Raw genomic sequence first — 24943 nt, 5'->3', positions numbered from 1 at the left:
ATTTTTGTTTCAACTAACAGATTTCATTTTATGTAACCCATTACAAAATGTAGTGGCAATAATTGTTGTTGTTTTTTAATGTTATATTTTGATTACATCACATCGATCCGTAATAAAATTTTGCTTTGTAATCTGATCAATAAGAGACATTGTGTATGTGAAGTGGGAGATACATGCAGAGTTTGGGGATTGTGGGGCAGGCACAAGTACAAGTTGTTTGTTTATAAATTGTATAACGAAAATGGTAAATGTTTTGGGCCTCATGTGGGGACACGTACCCCACCACTAACCACTGTCATAACTCCCGGTTCTAACAGTCCCGTTTCATGTTTATACATACCCTGATATTTTGTTTATTAAAGTTGTTAATATTTCAGTGACAGACTGCGGGACACCCACCACCAATAGTAAAGCTAGAGGTTCGTTTAACTCAACTCTGCTCGGATCTACAACACAACATAGCTGTCTAAACGGTTACTATTACGTAAGTGGATCTAACACAACAACTTGTCAAGCCAACGGAGAATGGACAGCGCCAACCATATTATGTGAAGGTAATCGTCGTTTATCAAGCTCTTTTTTCCTTTAAATAAAATAAATTCACGTTGTCAACACTAATATTTAACAAAATTGATAAATATGTATCGGCAGTTGATGACAACCAGAAATGACGTTCAAGATATATAGACCAATTCTGTTTGTGTTAATAAAATGTTTTACAAAATATCACTAGAACGCCAGTTAATGTGTATATAATCCATTCTGACCAAATATTACCTGTCTTGATGATAACATGTTTCATACAAACTCTTTTTAGCTATAGATTGTGGAGCCCCCATCGAAGTTATTAACACGGTGGTAAACTTTACATCAACCATATTCGAATCTGTGGCTGAGTACGCATGCGTAACAGGATATCATTTCGGAAATGAAACGGTGAAATCTACGTGTGAAGCCAACGGAAACTGGACAGACCCTTTAATAAACTGTACAAGTAAGTCATTATGGTGTACACTATCAGTATGAACACCTCCATCAACATCATCATCGTCACCATCATAATCACCATCATTATAATTATCATTATAAACATCAATATCGTCGTCATCATCATCATCATCATTAATTTAACATTATAAATAATAAATTAGTACTATCATCATATCATTGTCATCATCATCATGAATAACATCATTATGAACACAACCAACATCTGCAGTTTACATCAGACGGTCTTGTCGTCCTGACGCAAGTTCAAATAGACGATCTAAACACTGCAGATTTGATGAGACGGTCTTGTCAGCGTTATTCATGTTCTAATAGACGATCTAAACACTGCAGTTTAGATGAGACGGTCTTGTCGTCCTGACGCAAGTTCTAACAGACGATCTAAACACTGCAGATATGATGAGACGGTCTTGTCAGAGTTAATCGTGTTCTAATAGACGATGTTAAAACTGCAGTTTAGATCAGATGGTCTTGTCGGCCTGACGCAAGTTCAAATAGACGATCTAAACACTGCAGTTTAGATCAGACGGTCTTGTCGTCCTGCGCAAGTTCTAACAGACGATCTAAACACTGCAAATTTGATGAGACTGTCTGTCAGCGTTACTCATGTTTTAACAGATGATCTGAACACTGCATATTAGATGAGACTGTCTTGTCAGCGTTACTCATGTTTTAACAGATGATCTAAACGTTGCATATTAGATGAGACTGTCTTGTCAGCGTTACTCATGTTTTAACAGATGATCTAAACGCTGCATATTAGATGAGACTGTCTTGTCATCGTTACTCATGTTTTAACAGATGATCTAAACACTGCAGATTAGATGAGACGGTCTTGTCAGCGTTACTCATGTTTTAACAGATGATCTAAACACTGCAGATTAGATGAGACGGTCTTGTCAGCGTTACTCATGTTTTAACAGATGATCTAAACACTGCAGATTAGATGAGACGGTCCTGTCGGCCTGACGCAAGTTCTAATAGACGATCTAAACACTGCAGATTCGATGAGACTGTCTTGTCAGCGTTACTCATGTTTTAACAGATGATCTAAACACTGCATATTAGATGAGACTGTCTTGTCGGCCTGACGCAAGTTCTAATAGACGATCTAAACACTACAGATTAGATGAGACGGTCTTGTCGGCGTGACGCAAGTTCTAATAGACGATCTAAACACTGCAGATTAGATGCGACTGTCGCTTCTTTGTCCAGCTCAAACAGGTCTCACAAGTAGATCTAACAGCACTGCGTGGACTCCGATGTCCTGATGACATTTCATCTATAATTAACAATTTAAATATCGACCAATTACACTTCACCTTTTATAACGTTATTCGGGAGCATACAAATTCTAAAAATATCGGTCGAGATTATTAATGCAATAGGCGAACTTGTTGGTCTATTTCAACATTGAAAAAACAGGGGGGAAAATGCAGTAATAAACGCTGGATTGTATACTAGTATAAATCGATTTTGTGGCTATACCATCACGGTTTTGTTTTTCGTCTTAAAACGAATTTTATATAACATTTTATATTGAAATTAGTTTCCGGCATACTTCGTAATTCACCTGAATCATTTCGTATACCCTCGGCATAAACCCGAATGTTTTCAAATTCTTTTCAAATCACTGGCATGATTTTGCAAGTAAGATTTTGATTGGTCGAATGAAGGTCAACTGGACATGACCTCCAACGGGCTGCTGTGAGATCCACATGTAATAGTGGAGCTAATTTTAATTAGATTGAGACTAACCGACTAATAATCGGTCGGCAATCGGCGATAGTGTCGACGCGACTGTTTCGACCGTAGGTGTGCGCTGACCATAAATACTTTATTGATGCTTTCAAACGTAACGGTTTATCGATGATCATGATGATACTATACAGCTGTGTACAGAATCCACTCAACTATTGAAACAGTTTTTGTAGTATAATGTCAAAAAAATGTACATCATTGTGGAAGTAGTTTGTAACCGTACGTCTTTGTTTAACTGTTCACTAGACCCACGTGTGTACGGATGTGACTTATTGCCATATTACTTCTGTATTTCACTGAGTAGTTGTCTGTGCAATTCCAAACTATACTGACTGTTTATATCAAAGTTCGGTGTTCGGTTCAGTAGCCAATCTGACCTGCAGTAGCCAGTTTTACTATGTTTGTGGTTTGAACACATCATAATGTCAAGAGAATGGACAATGGTCTGCCATGTTCATGTGTATAGGTTGGTTTTCAAGCATCTCGCAATATATTGATCACTGAATTAAAGTCGTAACATTTATTCTATTAATGTGAACCCAGTGGGCCTACCTACTAACCTTAAGTCTGTTCGTTTAACCGCTACACCATAAAAAAACAAAAATGGATGATTTTTATTTTCTCACAGCAACTGACTGTGGTATTCCTACGCTTGGTGAAGGGGTATTGGTCGTTTCTTCTACCACCGGTACAACACTATTTGGCTATGTCCTGAGTTTGGAATGCGACCTAGGTGGATGATGATAACTAGTTTAACGTGCCCATATACCACTAGGGTTTCGACAAAAACCCATCCCGAGTCCGACCTCCGATAAGATCGGTGGCCTGACTCGGGATGGGGGGGGGGGGGGGGGGGGGTTAGTGTTGAAAATGGGCAGAATTTTGAAAATAGCAATTAGTAAAAAGGTTAATAGAATAATTTAAAAAAAAAAAATAACAATAAAAAAATATTACAAGCCAAAAATAAAAAGAATTGACTGCTCGGCCGAATATTTATATAATTTGGAGCATTTTAGAAGGACAGTCCAAAAATAAATAAGAGAAAGAAGAAAGGATCGGACTATTTAATAATATTTAAAAGAAAAGTAATTTCGACATAAAATTTTGAACGAAGGTCTAAATGTTTAAAGTCCAATCTATATGTCCACGTGAGTGGCCTCGTTAAGGCCGTTAGGGTGTGGAGGTTGGCCTACGGCGAACTGATGAGCGGAGAACCGGCAAAGGCGGGGATGAAGTGCTTCCATCTCTGGTCGGCGAGGATGGTTATAACACTCCGGTAGTCGTTGCCGAAAAGGGCCTTGACGATCCTGTGGATGGTGTGGCTATCCATCTCTCTAACTAGGACCGCTTGTCGGTAGACTCCTTCTCGGCGCTGAGTTAGTACCAACCCCGTCTTGCCAGCTGTAGACTTGATGGTGTGTAGCTCGTAAGCGCTTCCATCAGGCAGTTTTTTCAGCTCTGGTTCCACTAGTCCGCCCATCAGTGATGCCGGATCCGAGGTGTCCCCCTGCACGAACTTCAGGAAGCCGGACCTGATTTTCCCGATCTGAACTTTCCAGACGGCTTCCGAGTCGGAGGGGGACGGTGCCTGTGAAGGTGGAGGTCTTGCCTTGTCAGGCTGGTCGCTCGGCTGAGCGACGGCCTTCCTCTTCGCAACGGCTCCTGCCCGGACCGCCGCCTTCCGAACTGGCAAGACTGGTGACAGTGGCCAGTTACGTGTAGGCGGTGACGTAGAGGGAGATGGAGGTCCGTCTGCGGGCGTCTCGCACATCGGCGCGTTGAGAGTATCCCTCGGTGTTGACGGCGGGTCCGGATGAGCTGGTCCTTTCGTCTTGGGCCGAGCCGGGGGCGGAGACGCAGAAGGGACCGCCGCTGGCGGTTGAGCCGCCAGTTTTGTTCCCCCCTGAGCCGCTCCTGGCGCACGTTTCTTCTTCCTCCGTCCTCTTCCCTTCCTCTTCTGCGAGTCCGAGTCGCCGTAAACCAAAGTCACGGTTGCCCGTGACCCGGTGTACGCGACGCGAAACTCCAGCAGTGATCCAAAGCTTGCAATCAACCCCCCCAGGTGGGGTGGCAAGTCGAGAGCACAGGCGACAGCGAGCAGCTTCATCGAGAGTTAGCTTGGAAGTGGATCACCCTCCTTTTTGACATGCACTAGCGACGGAACCTGGTCTGGTGACACTATGACATGTGAAGGTAATATATATAGAGAGAGAGAGAATAACTCGTTACTGTCTTGAGATATCGGATTTATCCTGTGTAGGTTAGAATGGCGAATGCAGCGAGGTTTCCGTCCTTATCTTCTAGTGACGTAACAAGCAGACAGACGATTTTTCTAGGGATGGGTTCAACATTTACATGACAATAATTTGTCATACATACTGAGAATAATAAACGAAATGAACGCTTACATTTCAAAACTTTACCGTGACCAACACAAAATAATTCTTATTCAAATAATGTTTTTTATAATACCAAATATATTATTATTATCGGCAGACAATCGTAGTGAAGTCGTACAACCTCGTGATGTCGTACGATTTCCCTACGATTTTTTCAGATGAGTCGCAAACCCATCATTTCAAGTGTGACCACACAACTAAGATTGTAATATGGTAGCCGAGTCGGGGACAATCATAGATATCTAGAATCTCACTCCATCGCACGAAGTCGTAGTTCGGTCTGACCAATGCTTTACATTGTATGATCACAGGTCAGCACTACATTGCTGATCATAACTAGGGTAAAAATAGCTCCGTCCAAAAAAGCTATATTTTTGCTCAGTGACCGAAAATACAAAATTTATCTAGTCATATCTTGCCAATATATATACAGTGATTGCAGAATAAACTAAATATATTAACGTGAAACGTACCAAATTACAGATGTATTCATATACACTGTGCTTTGTCCGTCTCTCTTAATGTTACAGGTTTTCTTTTTAATGAAACGTAAACTCAGACGTAACATGTTTATTCATACCTTTGTTATCAAAGCCTCTGACGCTAGTTTCAGTACGTACCCTTTCTGTTTCGTTTCAAATGCTTCAGGACGACCAAATATGAATTTGACACCAAACAAAAAAGACCCACAAACACGAGGACGACCAGAAACACATTACAAGTAATATGTAAATGAGCCAAGGCTGTTCTAGCATTTTGTCTTCAACCATGTATTAAAAATCAGATTGATCTGTATAATTTGATGGCAGTTTGTTAAGAAACTTTTTTTATTTACTAAAAAATATTTAGTAAAAAATATGTTTTGAGTTGGTATGGGTTTAAAACTCAGTAATACGTTTTAATGTAAGTTTTAGCATTACTTATCATCCGTTCCGTTTTCACGCAAACGGACTATACAAATGTTGACATTAAATACTGCGACGCTTCTCGATCCAACAGCCTGCACCACCAGGCTGCATTCCTTTCCTCCATGTCAAAATGGGGTTTTTTCCCCCACATTATTAAATAGTGTGATCCTCTTATCTTTTTCTTATTTATATTTGCATTGTCCTTCCAAAGAATATAGATGTTCTGCTGTGTAGGCAATATTTTAAAAATATTTTATTCAGGCTTATCTTCACAAAATGTTATTCCAAATTGTCCATAATCTAAGTTCCCTCTCCTTCACAATTTGTGTACACATTCTGGTTCTGTCAGAATTTGTATCAACAAACGCGTTTTGACCTTAAAGCGACATACACTAGTTTTTAAAAACGTACGTTCGTCTAAGAAGTAATGGTTAATGAAAGAAGCTCAAGTTATTTTTGACGGTATTTCTCTGTTTAAAGATCGCAGACTTTAGCTTCTCTCTGTTATATCCTTATCCAAATGTGTGTTGCAGGTTTGTAGATTAACTAAACTTGGTGTCCATTTTTACGGGCTCAAACTAGGTTCTGTCCCTTTAAGAACGTTAAAGCAATTCCCACCTACATACTTAACAAAATGAATGTTCAAAATGAACTCGTACAGTATATACCTTTCAAAGTATAATTAAAGGGACATTCCTGGGTTTGCTTAAATTGTTAAGATGTTATCGATAGACAGATACTTTTTAACGATTGTAATTACATATCAAATAATATTTTCTGCATAAAATATCGGTGGCTGTAAATTAAACGTGTTTCTGATCGTTCTAATATTTGTACTAGGTTAACTTTCATTTTAATTCCTAAAATATATTTTTTCGTACGTACGAAATCATTTGAAGACAAAATCCAGTTTGGGTTTCTTACAAATATTAATACGACCAGAAACACATTGAATATACAGACACTAATATCCTAAACAAGAAAATATATTTAATATGTAATTTTAATCGTAGAACTGTTTTATTACTCGGAAACATCTTACAATGCAGCAAACTCAGGAATGTCCCTTTAATACTATTCGTACAGTGCTTTTCAGTACCTTGTTTAATGTTAAATACAACTTACACAAATCCCTTTGTCAAACGATAGTTTTGTTTCTAAGGTTGTAAGATAAATGGTATCTAAAGGCCACTCGTGTAGTATTCTTTATTTAACGTTCTTTCAGCGGTTGATTGTGGGACACCGAATACAGTGTTTGGTGCCGAGATGGAATACCACAATACCACGTACCAGTCTATTGCCAATTATTCCTGTTCGACTGGTTTTGACTATTTTGGTGGATTCTACACTTCAATGTGTGAAGCCAGCGGACAGTGGTCTAATTCAACGTTGACCTGCACAGGTGTGTTCAACTACATTTATTAACTAGATATCATATAAAACAACTTGTATAATACAGATCACTACGTAAAATACTCAATTAATGACACCTTGTATGTAATAAGGATCCTTCATTATATACTTATCAATTATTGACCATCAGTGAGGGTAATAGATCACGTTTTATGGACACACAAATTCGATATTGAGAGGCCTACGGCCAATGTTTATTGAACTTTATTTTTGGTCTATTGTTACCGGAAACAAAAGCAAGGTCAAAGATGGGGGAGTTTGAGTCTAATACTCGTCTCAAATGTAAAACGTCCATTGGGTTAAGGCTCATATAGACTGGATGCGGCGCGTGCGTGCGATCCGGCTGTTGCGTCTGATGTGTCTGCGGCTTGCGTTGTAGCCATATATAAAACAAATACGATTATTTCATTGTGGATGGCTCGATGCGTTTTCAGACGCACGCACGCACCGCACGCATTCAGTCTAGACGCTTTCATTGAAACCAATGTATTTCGATTTTTAATTTATTTTTTTTGTAACCGGACCACACGCATCTAGTTTATATGAGCCTTTAGAAAACAAATCTATTGAAAATGTTGGTCTTTCTTTGACGGGACGAGTTCGACCATGTTACTTTATTTGCTTTTCAAATCAAGCAATAGTATACATGGAGTAGCAAATGATAATTTTGTTTCTAAAAAATGATAACATAGTTTCCTGTTGCTTCAGTTGTTGATTGCGGGACACCGATTACAGTGTCTGGAGCAGAGACGGAATACAACACTACCGTATACCAGTCTGTTGCCAATTATTCATGTTCAGCTGGTTACCACTATGAGAGTGGATCCAGCACTTCAACATGCCAGGCCAGTGGAGTGTGGACTGATCCGGTGTTGAACTGCACAGGTCTGTGCAACTATACGTATTAATTAGATAGCATAGTGGTGTAAACAAATATATATACAGTGCCATATACATCAATAGATGGTGCTCAGTTCAAAAAATACTCTATCACACCATATACAGTGAAACTCCTCTAAACTGGACACGCTTGGCACCAAGTAAAAAGTCCGGTTTTAAGAGGGATCCGGTTTAGAGAGGTTCTCTCCTGCACAGATATTTAAAAACGGACCATGAAAAACGTTCGGTTTTGAGGGAATTCCTGTTTACTGATGGTCTGGTTTTGAGAGACTTCAATGTAATATGAATCCTCCGTTAGGCAATATATAATTACGTTTATGAACTAATTCAAAACGTAGGCAAGGTGCCAAGCTTATAAACCCTTTTTTTATTATTGTCCCCAAAAACACAAGAAGGTCATGGTTGTGGGCCTTGAATGACTGCTTTACGTTAGGATTATATATACTAAAGAATAATACATCATTTGTATAATTATATGACTATACACTCAAGAATATATAATACGTTTACTGTATTTAAATATTATATAATATATGTGCATGTGCGAGGGTGTTGGAAAAGTTAAAGTTTCTTTTGCTTAACGACACCACTAGAACACATTGATTTATTAATCATCCTCTACTGGATGTCAACATATTTGGTAATTTTGACATATGTAGACTTAGAGGAAACCCACTACATTTTATATATATTATATGCACCTTCTGACAAATAGGACAGCACGTATCACGGCCTTTGATATACCAGTCGCGGTGCAATAGTTGAATAAAAAGAAAATAAAACAATGGATTCACTGACGTCATTTGATCCTACGACGCAAATATCTCGGACTAAGGTGAAAACAAAAAGCGTGAGGGAACAAAGTTCGTTTTGTATGACGACACCACTAGAGCACATTGATTTATTAATCATTGGCTATTGGATGTCAAACATTTGGTCATTTTGACGTCTAGTCATAGAGAGAAAACCCGCTACATGTTTTCATTAGTAGTAAGGGATCTTTTATATGCACCATCCAACAGGCTGGAACAAGACATAGCGAACAAAACGTTATAAAGACTAATGCTCAGCGCATCTCTCGATGGATGCCGACAACGACGGTCGAGTCGACAGTCAATTTTAAAATGTACATTCAGCACACACCAGTTGACACGATGGTCTTGTCGGCGTGACGCAAGTTCTAATAGACGATATAAACACTGCAGAATAGATGTGACGGTCTTGTCAGCCTGACGCAAGTTCTGAGAGACGATCTAAACACTGCAGATTAGATGAGACGGTTTTGTCGGCGTGACGCAAGTTCTAATAGACGATCTAAACACTGCAGATTAGATGTGACGGTTTTGTCGGGCTGACGCAAGTTCTAATAGATAATCTAAACACTGCAGATTAGATAAGACGGTCTTGTCGGCCTGACGCAAGTTCTGACAGACGATCTAAACACTGCAGATTAGATGAGACGTTCTTGTCAGCGTGACGCAAGTTCTGATAGACGATATAAACACTGCAGATTAGATACGACGGTCTTGTCGGCGTGACGCAAGTTCTGATAGACGATCTAAACACTGCAGATTAGATGAGACGGTCTTGTCGGCGTGATGCAAGTTCTGATAGACGATCTAAACACTGCAGATTAGACGGTATTGTCAGCGTGACGCAAGTTCTGATAGACGATCTAAACACTGTAGATTGGATACGATGGTCTTGTCGGCGTGACGCAAGTTCTGATAGATGATCTAAACACTGCAGATTAGATGAGACGGTCTTGTCGGCGTGACGCAAGTTCTGATAGACGATCTAAACACTGCAAATTAGATGAGACGGTCTTGTCGGCGTGACGCAAGTTCTAATAGACGATCTAAACACTGCAGATTAGATGTGACGGTCTTGTCGGCGTGACGCAAGTTCTGATAGACGATCTAAACACTGCAAATTAGATTTGACGGTTTTGTCGGCGATATCTAAACACTGCAGATTAGATGTGACGGTTTTGTCGGGCTGACGCAAGTTCTAATAGACGATCTAAACACTGCAGATTAGAAGAGACGGTCTTGTCGGCCTGACGTATGTTGTAATAGACTATCTAAACACTGCATATTAGATGTGACGATCTTGTCGGCGTGACGCAAGTTCTAATAGACGATCTAAACACTGCAGATTAGATGCGACTGTCGCTTCTTTGTCCAGCACAGACTAACCGACTAATAATCGGTCGGCAATCGGCGATAGCGTCGACACGACTGTTTCGATGGTAGGTGTGCGCTGACCATAAATACTTTATTGAAGCTTTCAAACGTAACGGTTTATCGATGATCATGATGATACTATACAGCTGTGTACAGAATCCACTCAACTATTCGAAACAGTTTTGTTAATATAATGTCAAATAAAATGTACATCATTGTGGAAGTAGTTTGTAACCATACGTCTTTGTTTAACTGTTCACTAGACTCACGTGTGTACGGATGTGACTTATTGCCATATTGCTTCTGTATTTCATTGGAGTGGTTGTCTGTGCAATTCCAAACTATACTAACTGTTTATATCAAAGTTCGGTGTTCGGTTCAGTAGTCAATCTGACCTGCAGTGGTTTGAACACATCACAATGTCAAGAGAATGGACAATGGTCTGCCATGTTCATGTGTATAGGTTGGTTTACAAGCATGTCGCAATATATTGATCACTGAATTAAAGTCGTAACATTTCTTCTATTAATGTGAACCTAGTGGGACTACCTACCAACCGTAAGTCTGATCGTTTAATCGCTTGATTTTTATTTTCTCATAGCAATTGACTGTGGTGTTCCTACGCTTGGTGAAAGGGTATTGGTCGTTTCTTCTACCACCGGTATAACAACATTTGGCTCTGTCCTGGGTATGGAATGCGACCAAGGCTATAACAATTCAGGTGGATCACCCTCCTTTTTGACATGCACTAGCGACGGAATCTGGTCTGGTGACACTATGACATGTGAAGGTAATATATATACAGTCGAACCTGTCTATGGCGGCCACTCGTGGGACATGACAAAAGTGGCCGCCACAGAGAGGTGGCCGCCGTATGCAGGTCATATATAAGTCCGAATTTTTGAAAACAATTACACGTATGTTGCAATAGAACTATTAAGGAGCCATATACATGTGCAAAAACGTTAACGCGATCGGCTTACTGGGTTTAGGTGGCATTTTGAAAATAAATATCAGAAATAAACTGCAGCAGTATTAAATTCCTTCTAGAGTTGACACGTTTAACTCCAGTTGTTTTAGGCTAGATACCCTCTTATCAACTGCGTTTAATGACCACCGCCGATGACTAGTACATCGCACCGTTAATCCAGATTAAAAACACTTGTTAATTAACGAACACAGCTAAGCGACCGACGACCTTTAAAGGACCGCTGTTTATCAAGCCAATTGGTTATATCAACAAAAACATCTTACGGGTTTTTTTACGATTGCCGACATTTCTTTATAACTTGCACTAAAAACAATTGTGGCCGCGATAGCAGGTTCATTTTCGCTTTTTTATGACAAAAGTGTGGCCGCTGGCCGCGTTGAGCAGGTGGTTGCCATATAGAGGTAAAATATATAGTAAAATTCATTGGGGGGACCTCAGGGTGGCCGCCATGGACAGGTGGCCGCCATATGGAGGTGGCCGCGAAGGCAGGTTTGACTGTATATATATATATATAGAGAGAGAGAGAGAGAGAATAACTCGTTACTGTCTTGAGATATCGGATTTATCCTGTGCAGGTTAGAATGGCGAATGCAGCGAGGTTTCCGTCCTTATCTTCTAGTGACGTAACAAGCAGACAGACGATTTTTCTAGGGATGGGTTCAACATTTACAAAAGGCACATCCAATATTTAGGGAGGGGATACAACATCTAAAGAGGGCACCTGTGACGGTACATGCTCTTAATTTTTGTTTTCGCCTGTGGCGATATTAATTGTGTTAGAAGGCCGTGTGCAGTTCTAATTGCACTTAGCCCAGATGGGCGATTGTTACGTAATACCTCCGCGCGACCGTACACTCTTAGCCCAGGTGCGGAGCCATGTGGCGAGTAGTTACGTAATACCTCTGCGAGTGCGGTTTTTACAACCGTGATTTGGCGACGATGGCGTCAGTAAGTCTGACGATCAGAGAGAAATAATACCGCTTGGTCGCGGTGGAAATATCAGATGATAGGGGGAGGTACCGCCTTGTACCCCCAGGCGAATTCTGATTTATATAATAAATAGCTAGTTTTTAGAGATATCGAGGAGAACCAGAAAAGGAAGGCTTCCCGGGAACGTTGTCCGTTTGGACTGGTAAATATTTTATTTCTGCTCTGTGTATAACCTTGATGTGATTGATGTGACTTTTAATATTTTAATACTGTATTATACCAATATTCTTTAGACAGTGTCTTCGGTCATCTGACGAAGTAAATCGTAGTCTTACTGTTCTATATTTTATACGAGTATTTGGTAATATAAAGCTTAGCCAGTCATCCTAGAAGACCTAGGTAAACTGTAGGTTATTGTCTTTATTGTGATAGGTACCAGTATTAATTCTGTGTTACAAGGTTACTGAATGAGTAGTTAGGGTTAATTAAAAATTAACCAGTTAGGAATAGAGCTGTAATTCCTTTATTAATTAAGTTCCCCAAGAAGCGTTTCTCAATTATCACACGTTACTGAACGAGTAGTATGGGTTAATTAAAAATTAACCAGTTAGGAATAGAGTGGTAATTCCCTTATTAATTAACTTCTCCTAGAAGCGTTTCTCAATTATCACACGTGTGGGTGTTCTGTCACGGTGAAGTGATTCACATATTGTGTAACTAGACACCTAGAGATTAACTAATTAAGTGATCAGTTCTGGGTTGTTATTATTGTTGTTATTAATTAACTACTACGGCTGTACATTTGTCAGCGTAGGTTAATACAGATTCCAAAGTGTATTGTGTTTTTGTTGTATTTCTAGTGAACTAACGTGCTATAATAATATATACTTTATATAAGATCGTATCTCTGATCATACCTAGACGAGCCATACTAGAGTTTAACCGCCCGTTACAGAGAGATCTAATAGATATACAGTTAGGAGAGATATTTTGATAATCGTGTTTTATTCAGTTACGGGTATTATAGAATCCCCGTGACAGCACCTACAATATTCAAAAGGACACACAGTAACCGATTATTTTATTTCTCATACATACTGAGAATACTAAACGAAATGAACACTTTACGGTGACCACGCGTATTGATTGCCTTGTCGCCTAGAATATCTATACACCAACACAAAACAGTTCTTATTCAAATAATGTTTTTTTCATAATACCAAATATATTATATTAAAGTTATTTATTCTTATTGTTGTGTTTTAACGTCATATTTGTTTAAGCTACGGTCACACCGGCCTTAAGACGTCATACGACCACTTACGATGTAATGGGTGAATTTCGGGTGATCGCGGACCATCGGGAGGGGTGGGGCGGGTGAATCATGTGTAATCGTACGACATTTTCACATGTTCTCACCTGGAAATATTATTGAAAGACGTCCCATGACCTTTCCACAATGTTGTGCGACATCACGTGGGATCGTAAGACATCGTACGACTTTAATCGTGTTCCTACGATGTCAGCTTCTCGGCAGACAATCGTAGTGAAGTTGTACGACCTCGTACGACGGTCGTACGATGTCGTACGCTTTCACTATGATTTTCTCAGATGCGTCGCAAACTCATCGTTTCCAATGTGACCACACAACTAAGATTGTAATATCGTCTCCGACTCGGGGACAACCATAGATATCTAGAATCTCACTCCATCGCACGAAGTCGTAGTTCGGTCTGATCAAGCCTTTACATTGTAGTGTCACAGGTCAGCATTACATTGCTGATCGTAACTAGGGTACAAAATAACTCAATAATAGTCATATCTTGCCAATATATATACAGTGATTGCAGGATAAACAAAATATATTAACGTGAAACGTACCAAATCACAGATGTATTCATATACACTGTGCTTTGTCCGTCTCTCTTAATGTTACAGGTTTTCTTTTTAATGAAACGTAAACTCAGACGTAACACGTTTATTCATACCTTTGTTATCAAAGCCTCTGACGCTAGTTTCAGTACGTACCCTTTCTGTTTCGTTTTAAATGCTTCAGGACGACCAAATATAAATTTGACACGAAACAAAAAAGACCCACAAACACGAGGACGACCAGAAACACATCACAAGTAATGTGTAAATGAGCCAAGGCTGTTCTAGCATTTTGTCTTCACCCGTGTATTAAAAATCAGATTGATCTGTATAATTTGATGGCAGTTTGTTAAGAAACTTTTTTATTTACTAAAATATATTTAGTAAAAAATATGTTTTGAGTTGGTATGGGTTTAAAACTCAATAATACGTTTTAGTATAAGTTTTAGCATTACTTATCGGTTCCTTATTTTTCGTGCTGGGGTGTCGTTAAACGTTTATTCATTCATTTTACTTATCGGTTCCCTCTTCACGCAAACGGACTATACAAATGTTGACAGATTGAATACCACATCGCTTCTCGATCCAACAGCCTGAACCACCAGGCTGGATTCCTTTCCTCCATGTCAATTTGTTTCTCCACATTAGTAAATATTGTGATCCTTTTATATTTCTCTTATTTATATGTGCATTGTCCTTCCAAAATTATCCAAAGAATATAGATGTTCTGCTGTGTAGGCAATGTTTTTTAAAACATTTTATCCAGGCTTATCTTCACAAAATGTTATTCCAAATTGTCCATAATCTGCCATTAACTCCCCTTTCCCTCTCCTTTACATTTTCTGTACACTGGTTCTGTCAACATTTGTATCAACAAATGCGTTTTGACCTTAAAGAGACATACCCTAGTTTTTATAAATGCACGTTCGTCTAAGATGTAATGGTTAATGAAACCAGCTCAAGTTATTTTTGACGGTATTTCCCTGTTTAAACATCACAAACGTTAGCTTCTCTCTGTTATAACCATATCCAAACGTGTGTTGCAGGTTTGTAGATTAACTAAACTTGGTGTCCATTTTTACGGACAGGTTCTGTCCCTTTAAGAACGTTAAAGCAATTCTCACCTACATACTTAACAAAATGAATGTTCAAAATGAACTCGTACAGTATTTACCGCTTCATTACCTGTCAAAGTATAATTAATACTATTTGTACAGTGCTTTTCAGTACCTTGTTTAATGTTAAATAAAACTTACACAAATCCCTTTGTCAAACGATAGTTTTGTTTCTAAGGTTGTAAGATAAATGGTATCTAAAGGCCACTCGTGTAGTATTCTTTATTTAACGTTCTTTCAGCGGTTGATTGTGGGACACCGAATACAGTGTTTGGTGCCGAGATGCAATACCACAATACCACGTACCAGTCTATTGCCAATTATTCCTGTTCGACTGGTTTCGACTATTTTGGTGGATTCGACACTTCAACGTGTGAAGCCAGCGGACAGTGGTCTAATTCAACGTTGACCTGCACAGGTGTGTTCAACTACATTTATTAACTAGATATCATAGCTGTGAATAAAACAACTTGTATAATACAGATCACTACGTAAAATACTCAATTTATGACACCTTGTATGTAATAAGGATCCTTCATTATATACTTATCAATTATTGACCATCATGTTTTATGGACCCAATAATTCGATACTGACTGAGGCCTACGGCCCATGCTTATAGGACTTTATTTTTGGTCTATTGTTACCGGACACAAAAGCAAGGTCAAAGAAGATGGGGGAGCTTGAATCATTGTTTTACATTTTATATATATATAAATATATATCCGGTTTGGATATATATAGTGGACTCTGTCCAAACCGGTATCTGAACCGAGTTTCTGTGTAAACCGGCGTAGTTTTAAAGTCCCGTCTAGCTACCGTTAATTTATTAGGAACAAAACTCTGCCTACACCGAATGCTGTCTATTCCGGACTTCGGATGCAAATTCAAGGACAAAAGAATCGTTTATTCAGTAATCAGTTCTGTCTACACCGGCATGCGATCTTACCTCAACTGTCTGCCAGTGGTTACCTTTTAAACAATGACGGCAGTTCCCCAATATTTAAGACACCTAGGTCTTTCAAAGCTTAATAAACAATGAACTACACCTGTTGTAACGGATGTGGATCGAGTTATTATGTGTATGTGAATGACGCTTCCGTTTTGCATTGTTTTTCTGGATTGGCAATGGCGGAGCGAAAAAAAAACGGCAACGTATCGAACTCTCCATCGAACATAAAGTGAAATTAATCTATGAATTTTCATCAAATCCTTTGTGTAAAAAGAAATATTTAGCTTTGAAATTCAAGATCGGAAGACAGACAGTATCAGATATACAAATATGTAGTACCTGTTACCGGTAATTCTACGAGGACAATATTTCTGTAGAGAGCAAACGAATAGTCAACAGCAAGTTTTGAATATTTGAATGGTTTCTAAAAACGCAAATACCGTTCAGGTTTATACCAATCACTAAAACAAGCATTGCTTAGCCTTGCTTTCACAGATGTTTTACACATAGGCCAAACGTTTGGTTAATATGACGTTTTAATTACGTTGGTATTTTCTGATCAATATATCGCAGGAACCGTAACTTTGGACGAAATCAGTCTACACCGGCACTCTGTCCAAACCGGCACATTTCATCGGTCCCAAGTGAATCCGGTTTAGACAGAGTATATATATATACTCAAAATGCCGTCACACCAGCAAGCTTAAACCACGCAACCGCAGTACATAAAAATCCTGCAATCTATTCACCAGTGTCAGCTATCTGAAGATCGTCGAAGGGCGTGAAACTGAGTAATAGCGTAGGACCAAAGTGCAATATATATATATATATATATATATATATATATATATATATATATATATATATATATTCATGGAAATAATACATCATTTGTATAGTTATACGAGTATACACTCAGGTATATATAATATAATTACATTTACTTTGTTTATATATACACTAGGCACGTGTGCAGGAATATTTTAAAAGAAAATTTGCTTCAGCGGCTTGGAGGGAACCAACCCTCACCCCTGCACCTGCGCCTGTACACTGTATTTAAATCTATAAAATTCGAGTATATGGCAGAGACAGAGAAGTGACACACACACACACACACACACACACACACACACACACACATACATTACCATTTGTTAAATGGTGATGTTGCTTTTTAAAATAAAACAAATGTGTTAATGGAGTATCAGACTAAAGGTGTGTTACTAATACGAGATGATAAACTATGTTTTGCATTGTTTCAGTGGTTGATTGTGGAACGCCGCTTATATTTTCTGAAACAGAGGTCGAATTCAACACTACCACGTATCAGTCTGTTGCCAGTTATTCCTGTTCAGATGGTTATGACTATGTGAGTGGATTCAACACTTCAACATGCCAGGACAACGGCCTCTGGTCTGATCCTATGTTGAACTGCACAGGTTTGTGCAACTATACGTATTAACTAGATAGCATAGTGGAATATGACAGTTTGAAGTACACATATTTCATTTTTGTTTGGCTTTACAATGCTTCATTTTCTGTAAATTACTCGTTACGGTAATGATGTAATTTTCTGCGTGAAATAGATGCCAAACAAATATAAACGTATGACTGGTAAAACTACAGGTCAACTACGCCCCCCCCCCCCCCCCCCCTCCCCATAACCACCACCACCACCACTGCTGCGGCAAATCTTCGCATTCGAGCAAATTCGATGGAGTTGTTCGGGAAAATTATACGGGCTTTTAATTCGGATAAAAAGCAACCTGCCCACGCGTACACATATGCAAGCATACACGCATACAAATATATACATACACACTCACGCACACACACGCTACGCGTAGTTATACATACATACATACATACATACATAGACACACATTCCTAACGTTAAGACAATTCTTATAAATATAAATAACATGCCGCGTATTTAAGAAATTTAACAAAGACTTAAAAGTACAGTACGTTGTTTTATTTACAGATTCACATTGACGAAAACTATGTCGACCAGACCTTCAGTGATGAAGCCGTTTTATTGAGAGGTGTCCACATGAAGTCTTATCAGATTGTATCACACAAACTGTAATTCAACAACTAGAAACCCCGTCCTCTGTTTTTACTGTTGAAGTATACTCCATCCTATACGAGTTAGAATTAATCAATGACAGTTTCGCGCATTTGCATATTGATACAAAGCTTCATTTTATGTAACTTTATTTAAATTAGCTTAACTTTATTGTGACTGTTATTGTTTTAAGTGCACGTTTTACGAAATTAAAATTACAACTGAAACATAATCGGGACCGAGACTGAGATTCATATATATATATATATATATCCTCACAGTATGGGTTTTGACGCAGATAAGCAACATCTTGCGTAGTGTAAAAATAACGATGTTTTTTTTGTTATTATTTACAGAGACATAACCTAATGTGTATATATCATTAAAATATAAACATTAAATTCAATATATAGTGAGATTTTTAGTTTACGTTTTAGCTTACATGTGCATACTGTAATATTCTAACCTTTTTGATGCGGTATGTATTTTGACGCGGAACATCCAGATAACTTGTGAATGACCAATATTCAAGAAGAACAACTCCAAACAACTGGAAACGATGTGTGGTGGTCCATAAATTCCATATTAATAATACACGTCAAAAATAACACAATTAAAATACATTTTAACCAGATTGTCACCTGTAGGCTAAACCATATAGCCCAGTGCAAACATAGTCACTATTTGTACATTGATAGGGTGGGAGTACATTTGACAGCCATTCTAGATTTTTTTGTTTGTTTATTATTCAAAACAATGTCCACTTTACATTTCATGTGAAATAGATAATATTTTAAGATGTAATATGCACTTGAACGTCGTTTAATCCTGATCCAATATATTCGTGTGCGTTGCATATAAAATAAGTACAGGAGACTCATTCGGACGCCCATAGAAATATATTGACGTAGAGATGATCTAATTGCCTTGTGTTTATTTCAATAGTAGCAGACAACAATGTTTCGTGCAGCAGGTGAGTAAAATTCATTGAGAAAATTTGGAGATAGAGAGATGTTTATGTATGTTAAAAAAGTGGCTTACGGAAAATAGTACTTTTAATTACATGGCATTTTTAATTGTTTATACTGACCGCAAAGTGGCAAATTGAAAACATTGCATTAATCATATCAATAAAAAATACTTCCGTCAACATAAAGTTCTGCATTTGAGGTCATAGCTTTTCTTTTGCTATTTAAAGATAGCGCGCCAAAATACATACCGCGTCATAATACATACCGAGGCGATCTATATATATACATATATATCCATACATACATACATACATACATACATACATACATCAGGCATGCGATTTAGTATTCTTAAAAAAAGCTGAAAATGTTCTGTCATACAAAAGCGCAGCGATTTCTTTGGTCATTAGTCTTATATTGCGCTACACTGTCTATAGGTAAGCGAACAGCAATTAAGAAAGTGGAAGTGCAATAATTTTAAAAAAACTGAAAATAAAGGGAAATGGGGGGGGGGGGGGTATGAAACTATTTTCACGGATTAATTTTACGATAAAAGATTTTTTTTTTAAAGTGGAATTCCGCTAAAAAGCGGAAGAGTTACATGGCCTCATACCACAATTAATTTCGCTATATGTTTCTATATAGCCTTAGTGGCTATAACATTTTTATTAATATCAGCAGTCCCGTGAAGTTTTGTATGTACCTTTGCCTGCATGGGGGACACATACCCTGAAAAGGACAACCCCTGTTGTCCAGCTCTTTCTCCCAGCATATTGGTTTAAACAGACACACCCTCTAAACCAGGCCGGAGTACACCCATTTTACACAAAAAGTACTACTTTTGTATGGGCCGGAATTACCACAAACAAGTCTTCAATGTCAACAAGTTATACATGTTTACAAACTACATGCTATCCCCTGTCACTTCAGTCAAACAGTTGCCACTTCATAGCTGTCTGCCATGAAATAATCACAGTCAAACAGCAGACTACTTGCGCGGTCAAATTTCCGGATTTTGGACAACCAAATGGGAAGATAACTGTAATCTGAGGCCACATGCCTGATGCATGTTCATATGCGTACGACGGGCTCCCATTTCTGTAGGTGGACAGACTGGCTTTTGCCCGAATCTGCATAACTATATTGATTCATATTAGCATTACAACCAAACAGCTACGAAGAGTTGAAAACGAACAGAGTTTAGCTATTGAAGTTGGTCGCTATCATAGCATAAGTAGATCTAAAAGATTGTGTGTTTTGTGTAACTTAGGTGAAATTGAGGACGAGTGTCATACAATATTATGTTGTTCTGGGTTTTTTTAGCGACTATAGAGTTTTATATATATATCAGGACATATTACAGAATCCATCCATCTATGTTTAAATTGACAGAAATACTATCAACTAACAATGTAAAAGAATTACATATGTATGTAAATTAGGAAAATATTTATTGAAAATGTTTAAAAGACGAGAATCAACAGTTAAATAGTCTCTATTAATACAGTTTTATACACAAGCATTTATATTCTCCGTGTCCTTTTTATGTCGACACCTTCCATTATACAATTATGCCATCTCTTGTATATATACATGTATCTGTATGTAACACTGATGACCTGTAAATGTTCAAAGTTAATAAATGAAATGAACTGTGTCCATTTAGGGAAGAGTCGTGTAACATAAATTCATGTAATATAAAATATAGTTTTGTTTGTTTGCCAGATACAATTCTAGTCCAGAAACTAATCATTCTTTGTTGGATAATTAATTGAAGTGGTCTACGTCCTAGTTCTTCATATAACATGAATATCGGTGTGTCTTTTTTAACAGGGAGTAAGCGTCTCAGAACATTTGTGTGTATATTTGCGATAATATCCGTGTTTTCGTGGACCCATATTTTTCATCCATATAAAAGGATAGGTAATACTATGTGTCAAACAGTTTTAACTTAAATTCTGTTGATAGACTGTTATCGTTAGCATTTTATATTGTTGCTGGATCTGTTGAATAAAATACATGTAATATTATATTTTTATATAAATAAGCACCGGCTTCGGTGGCGTCGTGGCAGGCCATCGGTCTACAGGCTGGTAGGTACTGGGTTCGGATCCCAGTCGAGGCATGGGATTTTTAATTCAGATACCGACTCCAAACCCTGAGTGAGTGCTCCGCAAGGCTCAATGGGTAGGTGTAAACCACTTGCACCGACCAGTGATCCATAACTGGTTCAACAAAGGCCATGGTTTGTGCTATCCTGCATGTGGGAAGTGCAAATAAAAGATCCCTTGCTGCTAATCGGAAGAGTAGCCCATGTAATGCCGACAGCGGGTTTCCTCTCAAAATCTGTGTGGTTCTTAACCATATGTCTGACGCCATATAACCGTAAATATAATGTGTTGAGTGCGTCGTTAAATAAAACATTTCTTTCTTATATAAATAACAAAAAATTATAATCATATTTTATATATCTAGTTTATGTGACTGTTTGTTATGTGATTCCACTGTTTGTAATTGTTCTGTACTATTAGTATTATATATGGATTTTTTCTTATTGTCAACACGTTGTAAACCATAACGCAATAAACAACTGAAACACGAAAACATTGCAGTTGCCTTAATCAGTATGGACACCATCGTTGGGATTCTAGTTAAATCATTTTTATCAGAAAATGTTCTGTCATTTTGATTTTGGCCATTTTGAAACATAAAACGTAATTTCTCAGATACCCAGCATTATCAAATTGACTTCAAACCAAATTTGACAAAATCTGTTAATACTTTAAGGTCTTACTGCACAGATGAGTTCATTGATCAGCATCCCAAATTTAGGTTTTAAAACTGTGTTGGACCATATCCCTCACAAAAATACTGGCACAAATAACATTTCTGGAAAATGGCACCCTATTACTGCTACTGCGTGTAAATTATTGACAAGGAAATTTTTCGGGGTGGTGGCAAGGCAACCAGCTGACCCTTAGAAAAAAATCGAAAATGTGTCTTTTTCAGTTTAAAAGTGCCATTTTTGCTTCTATGGAGACGTTTTTATCTTACTGTGGTCTGGTTCTATGTGTATTTTAAAATGGATTCCGTTTTGCTGTTATGTTCTCTTTCACAGATACACATTTCAAGAGTCGGGAAGGTCCCATGTGACATGAACGAGATTTTTCTTCATCCAATATAGACTTTAACTTAATTTTGAGGTGCTGAATTAAAATAAAAATATGTTGGCCATATGAGAATTTATGTTTTATGATTCCATCAAAGTGGGCTATAGATTTTGTTTTCGTCGGTCTGTCCTTCCATCCCACATATGGTTTTTCGGCCTTTTATTATTTTATTTTTTGGCAGAGCCTCAAAATAATAATCAGAAATTGTGTGTATGCCTATTATGTATAGCTTTATCACATATAGTTACAGATAATGCTCCACATTTTTTAGCATTTACCCTATTTGTACAGTTATGGCTAGGATCAAGTTTGACTCGTGGAAATTTATTGAAGGGCCATAACTGTCAAAACTGGAATATATCAATTTTGTGACAGAGTTATTTACCTTGAACTTAGGAGATGAACATATGGAGGAGCTGTAGGGGACTTGCAATGACGGTTTGTTTGTTTTGTTTAACGACACCACTAGAGAACATTGATTATTACTCATGTCAAACATTTGGTAATTTTGAAATATAATCCGAGAGTAAACCTGCTACATTTTTTTCTTAGTAGCAAGAAATCTTTTATGTGCACCATCGCACAGATTGATATACCAGTCGTGGTGCACTGGCTAGAACAAGAAATAGCCCAATGGGCCCATCGAATGGGATCGATCCTAGACTAACCGCGCATGAAGCGAGCGCTTTACCACTGAGTCTACATCCCGCCCCCTGCAATGACGGACCCAGCGTGAAATCGTACAGGGGTCACAGGTGATGCTGGTGGATAGTTGGCAGTAATAGTGCAATTTTATGTTGTCAAAACAAGCAGGGTCGGATCCACGTTTTTTCTAGGAAGGGAGTGTAACGCTTAAAAGGGGTACTTACAGTATTCAGAAGTACACAAACATGTATATATGCCAATCTTCCACAAAAATATTGAACTGACCTTTGTAAACATGTTATCAACTAAAAACAATACATGCATTGCATTCATCTGCTAAACACTGGATTTTTCGGGGCATTTCGAACTTTGGAGAGGTGAGCACCTCCAATACCCTCGAGGGCATAAACTGAACTGTACTGAACTGAATTAACCTCGCGAACATTTCTTGTAGTCTTATTAATATATTAAAAACATTACAGGCACGAAGGAACCGCCCCCCCCCCCCCCCACACACACACACACTTATGAGCTTTTTTTCACATTGTTTGCCATTGTAAGCAAAATCTGATATAGTTTGTACCCGCTCCGTCAGTGCCCCCCCCCCCCCCCCCACCACCACCCATTCCCAAAGTTGTTCCTACGGCCCGCATTAGAGTAGCGGGGGTGAGTAGGTGTAGGGCATTGTCTTCCTCGGTCACACACACACCCCCCCCCCCCCGCCCCTTCATGGTGGGTGGCACTGCCAGCTAAGACTTCAACAGCTTAATAAATAATCAAACAAACATATAATTAAAAACGTACCTCTATTCATGTACATGTACATCCACTCAGCGCAGTATTTAGGTGTCGTCATTAAATCCAGTAGTAGGCTATTAGATCCATGTACAGATATTTTACATTTATACACATTTAAAATAAAATAATATGATTATCAATGTCAAAAAGCGATTCTGTTCGCACACGTCTATATCCAGAAGAATGTACGTAGTATCACTTTGACATCAATAACCATATTAAAACGTCGACGTCACGCCAAAGCATTGTTGACGTCACGTCAAAGGACTCTTTCTAGGTTCTTTACAGAAAATGTTAACATACTATTGGGCTTGCTAAAGAATATAGTTAGCGCAGGACTATGTACATCAAAAAAATATTCATGCATTATGCAGTTTGCATGTTAAATTCAAAATATAACCACATCTGAACCTGTATATATATATATATATATATATATATATATATATATATATATATATATATATATATATATATATATATATATACAGTTTAATTTGTAGTGCATGAAATTATTTCGATGAGAGTAGATTTAGCATAATTTTAATCGGATTTCCAATTTAGGTGCTTGCACAATATGCTGACCTTAAACCAAGAAAAAAGAAGTTTGCTTTGTTTAACGACACCACTGGAGCACATTGATTTATTTATCATCTGCTATTGGCTACCAAACAATCGGTAATTTTGACATATAGTCTTAGAGAGGAAACCCGCTATTTTTCCATTAGTAGCAATAGATTTTTTATATGCACCATCCCACAGACAGGATAGAGCTTAGACTAATGCAATCAAAAATAGTTAGGGGTAACAGCAGGCTTGTGACCGACCCTTAATAATTTCCAAATGAGTGGTCGTC

General features: G+C 38.2%; 1 protein-coding gene across 1 annotated transcript in view; it reads left to right on the top strand.

Annotated features, from left to right (window-relative positions):
• The window catches only part of LOC121370901 (CUB and sushi domain-containing protein 3-like), a 73943-nt gene extending 53774 nt beyond the window's left edge, over positions 1-20169 (top strand). Inside the window, exons 7-8 of the mRNA XM_041496433.1 lie at positions 17698-17874; positions 18420-20169. Of these exons, the coding sequence (XP_041352367.1) occupies positions 17698-17874; positions 18420-18430 (188 nt within the window). The 3' untranslated portion in view covers positions 18431-20169. The remainder of the gene's footprint in view (positions 1-17697; positions 17875-18419) is intronic.
• The last annotated feature ends 4774 nt before the right edge of the window (positions 20170-24943 follow it).

Source organism: Gigantopelta aegis, chromosome 4 (genome assembly GCF_016097555.1).
Source record: "Gigantopelta aegis isolate Gae_Host chromosome 4, Gae_host_genome, whole genome shotgun sequence".
Classification (NCBI taxonomy): Eukaryota; Metazoa; Mollusca; class Gastropoda; order Neomphalida; family Peltospiridae; genus Gigantopelta; species Gigantopelta aegis.
The sequence above is the reverse complement of the archived record's forward strand: the minus strand, read 5'-3'. Positions and strand labels throughout refer to the sequence as shown.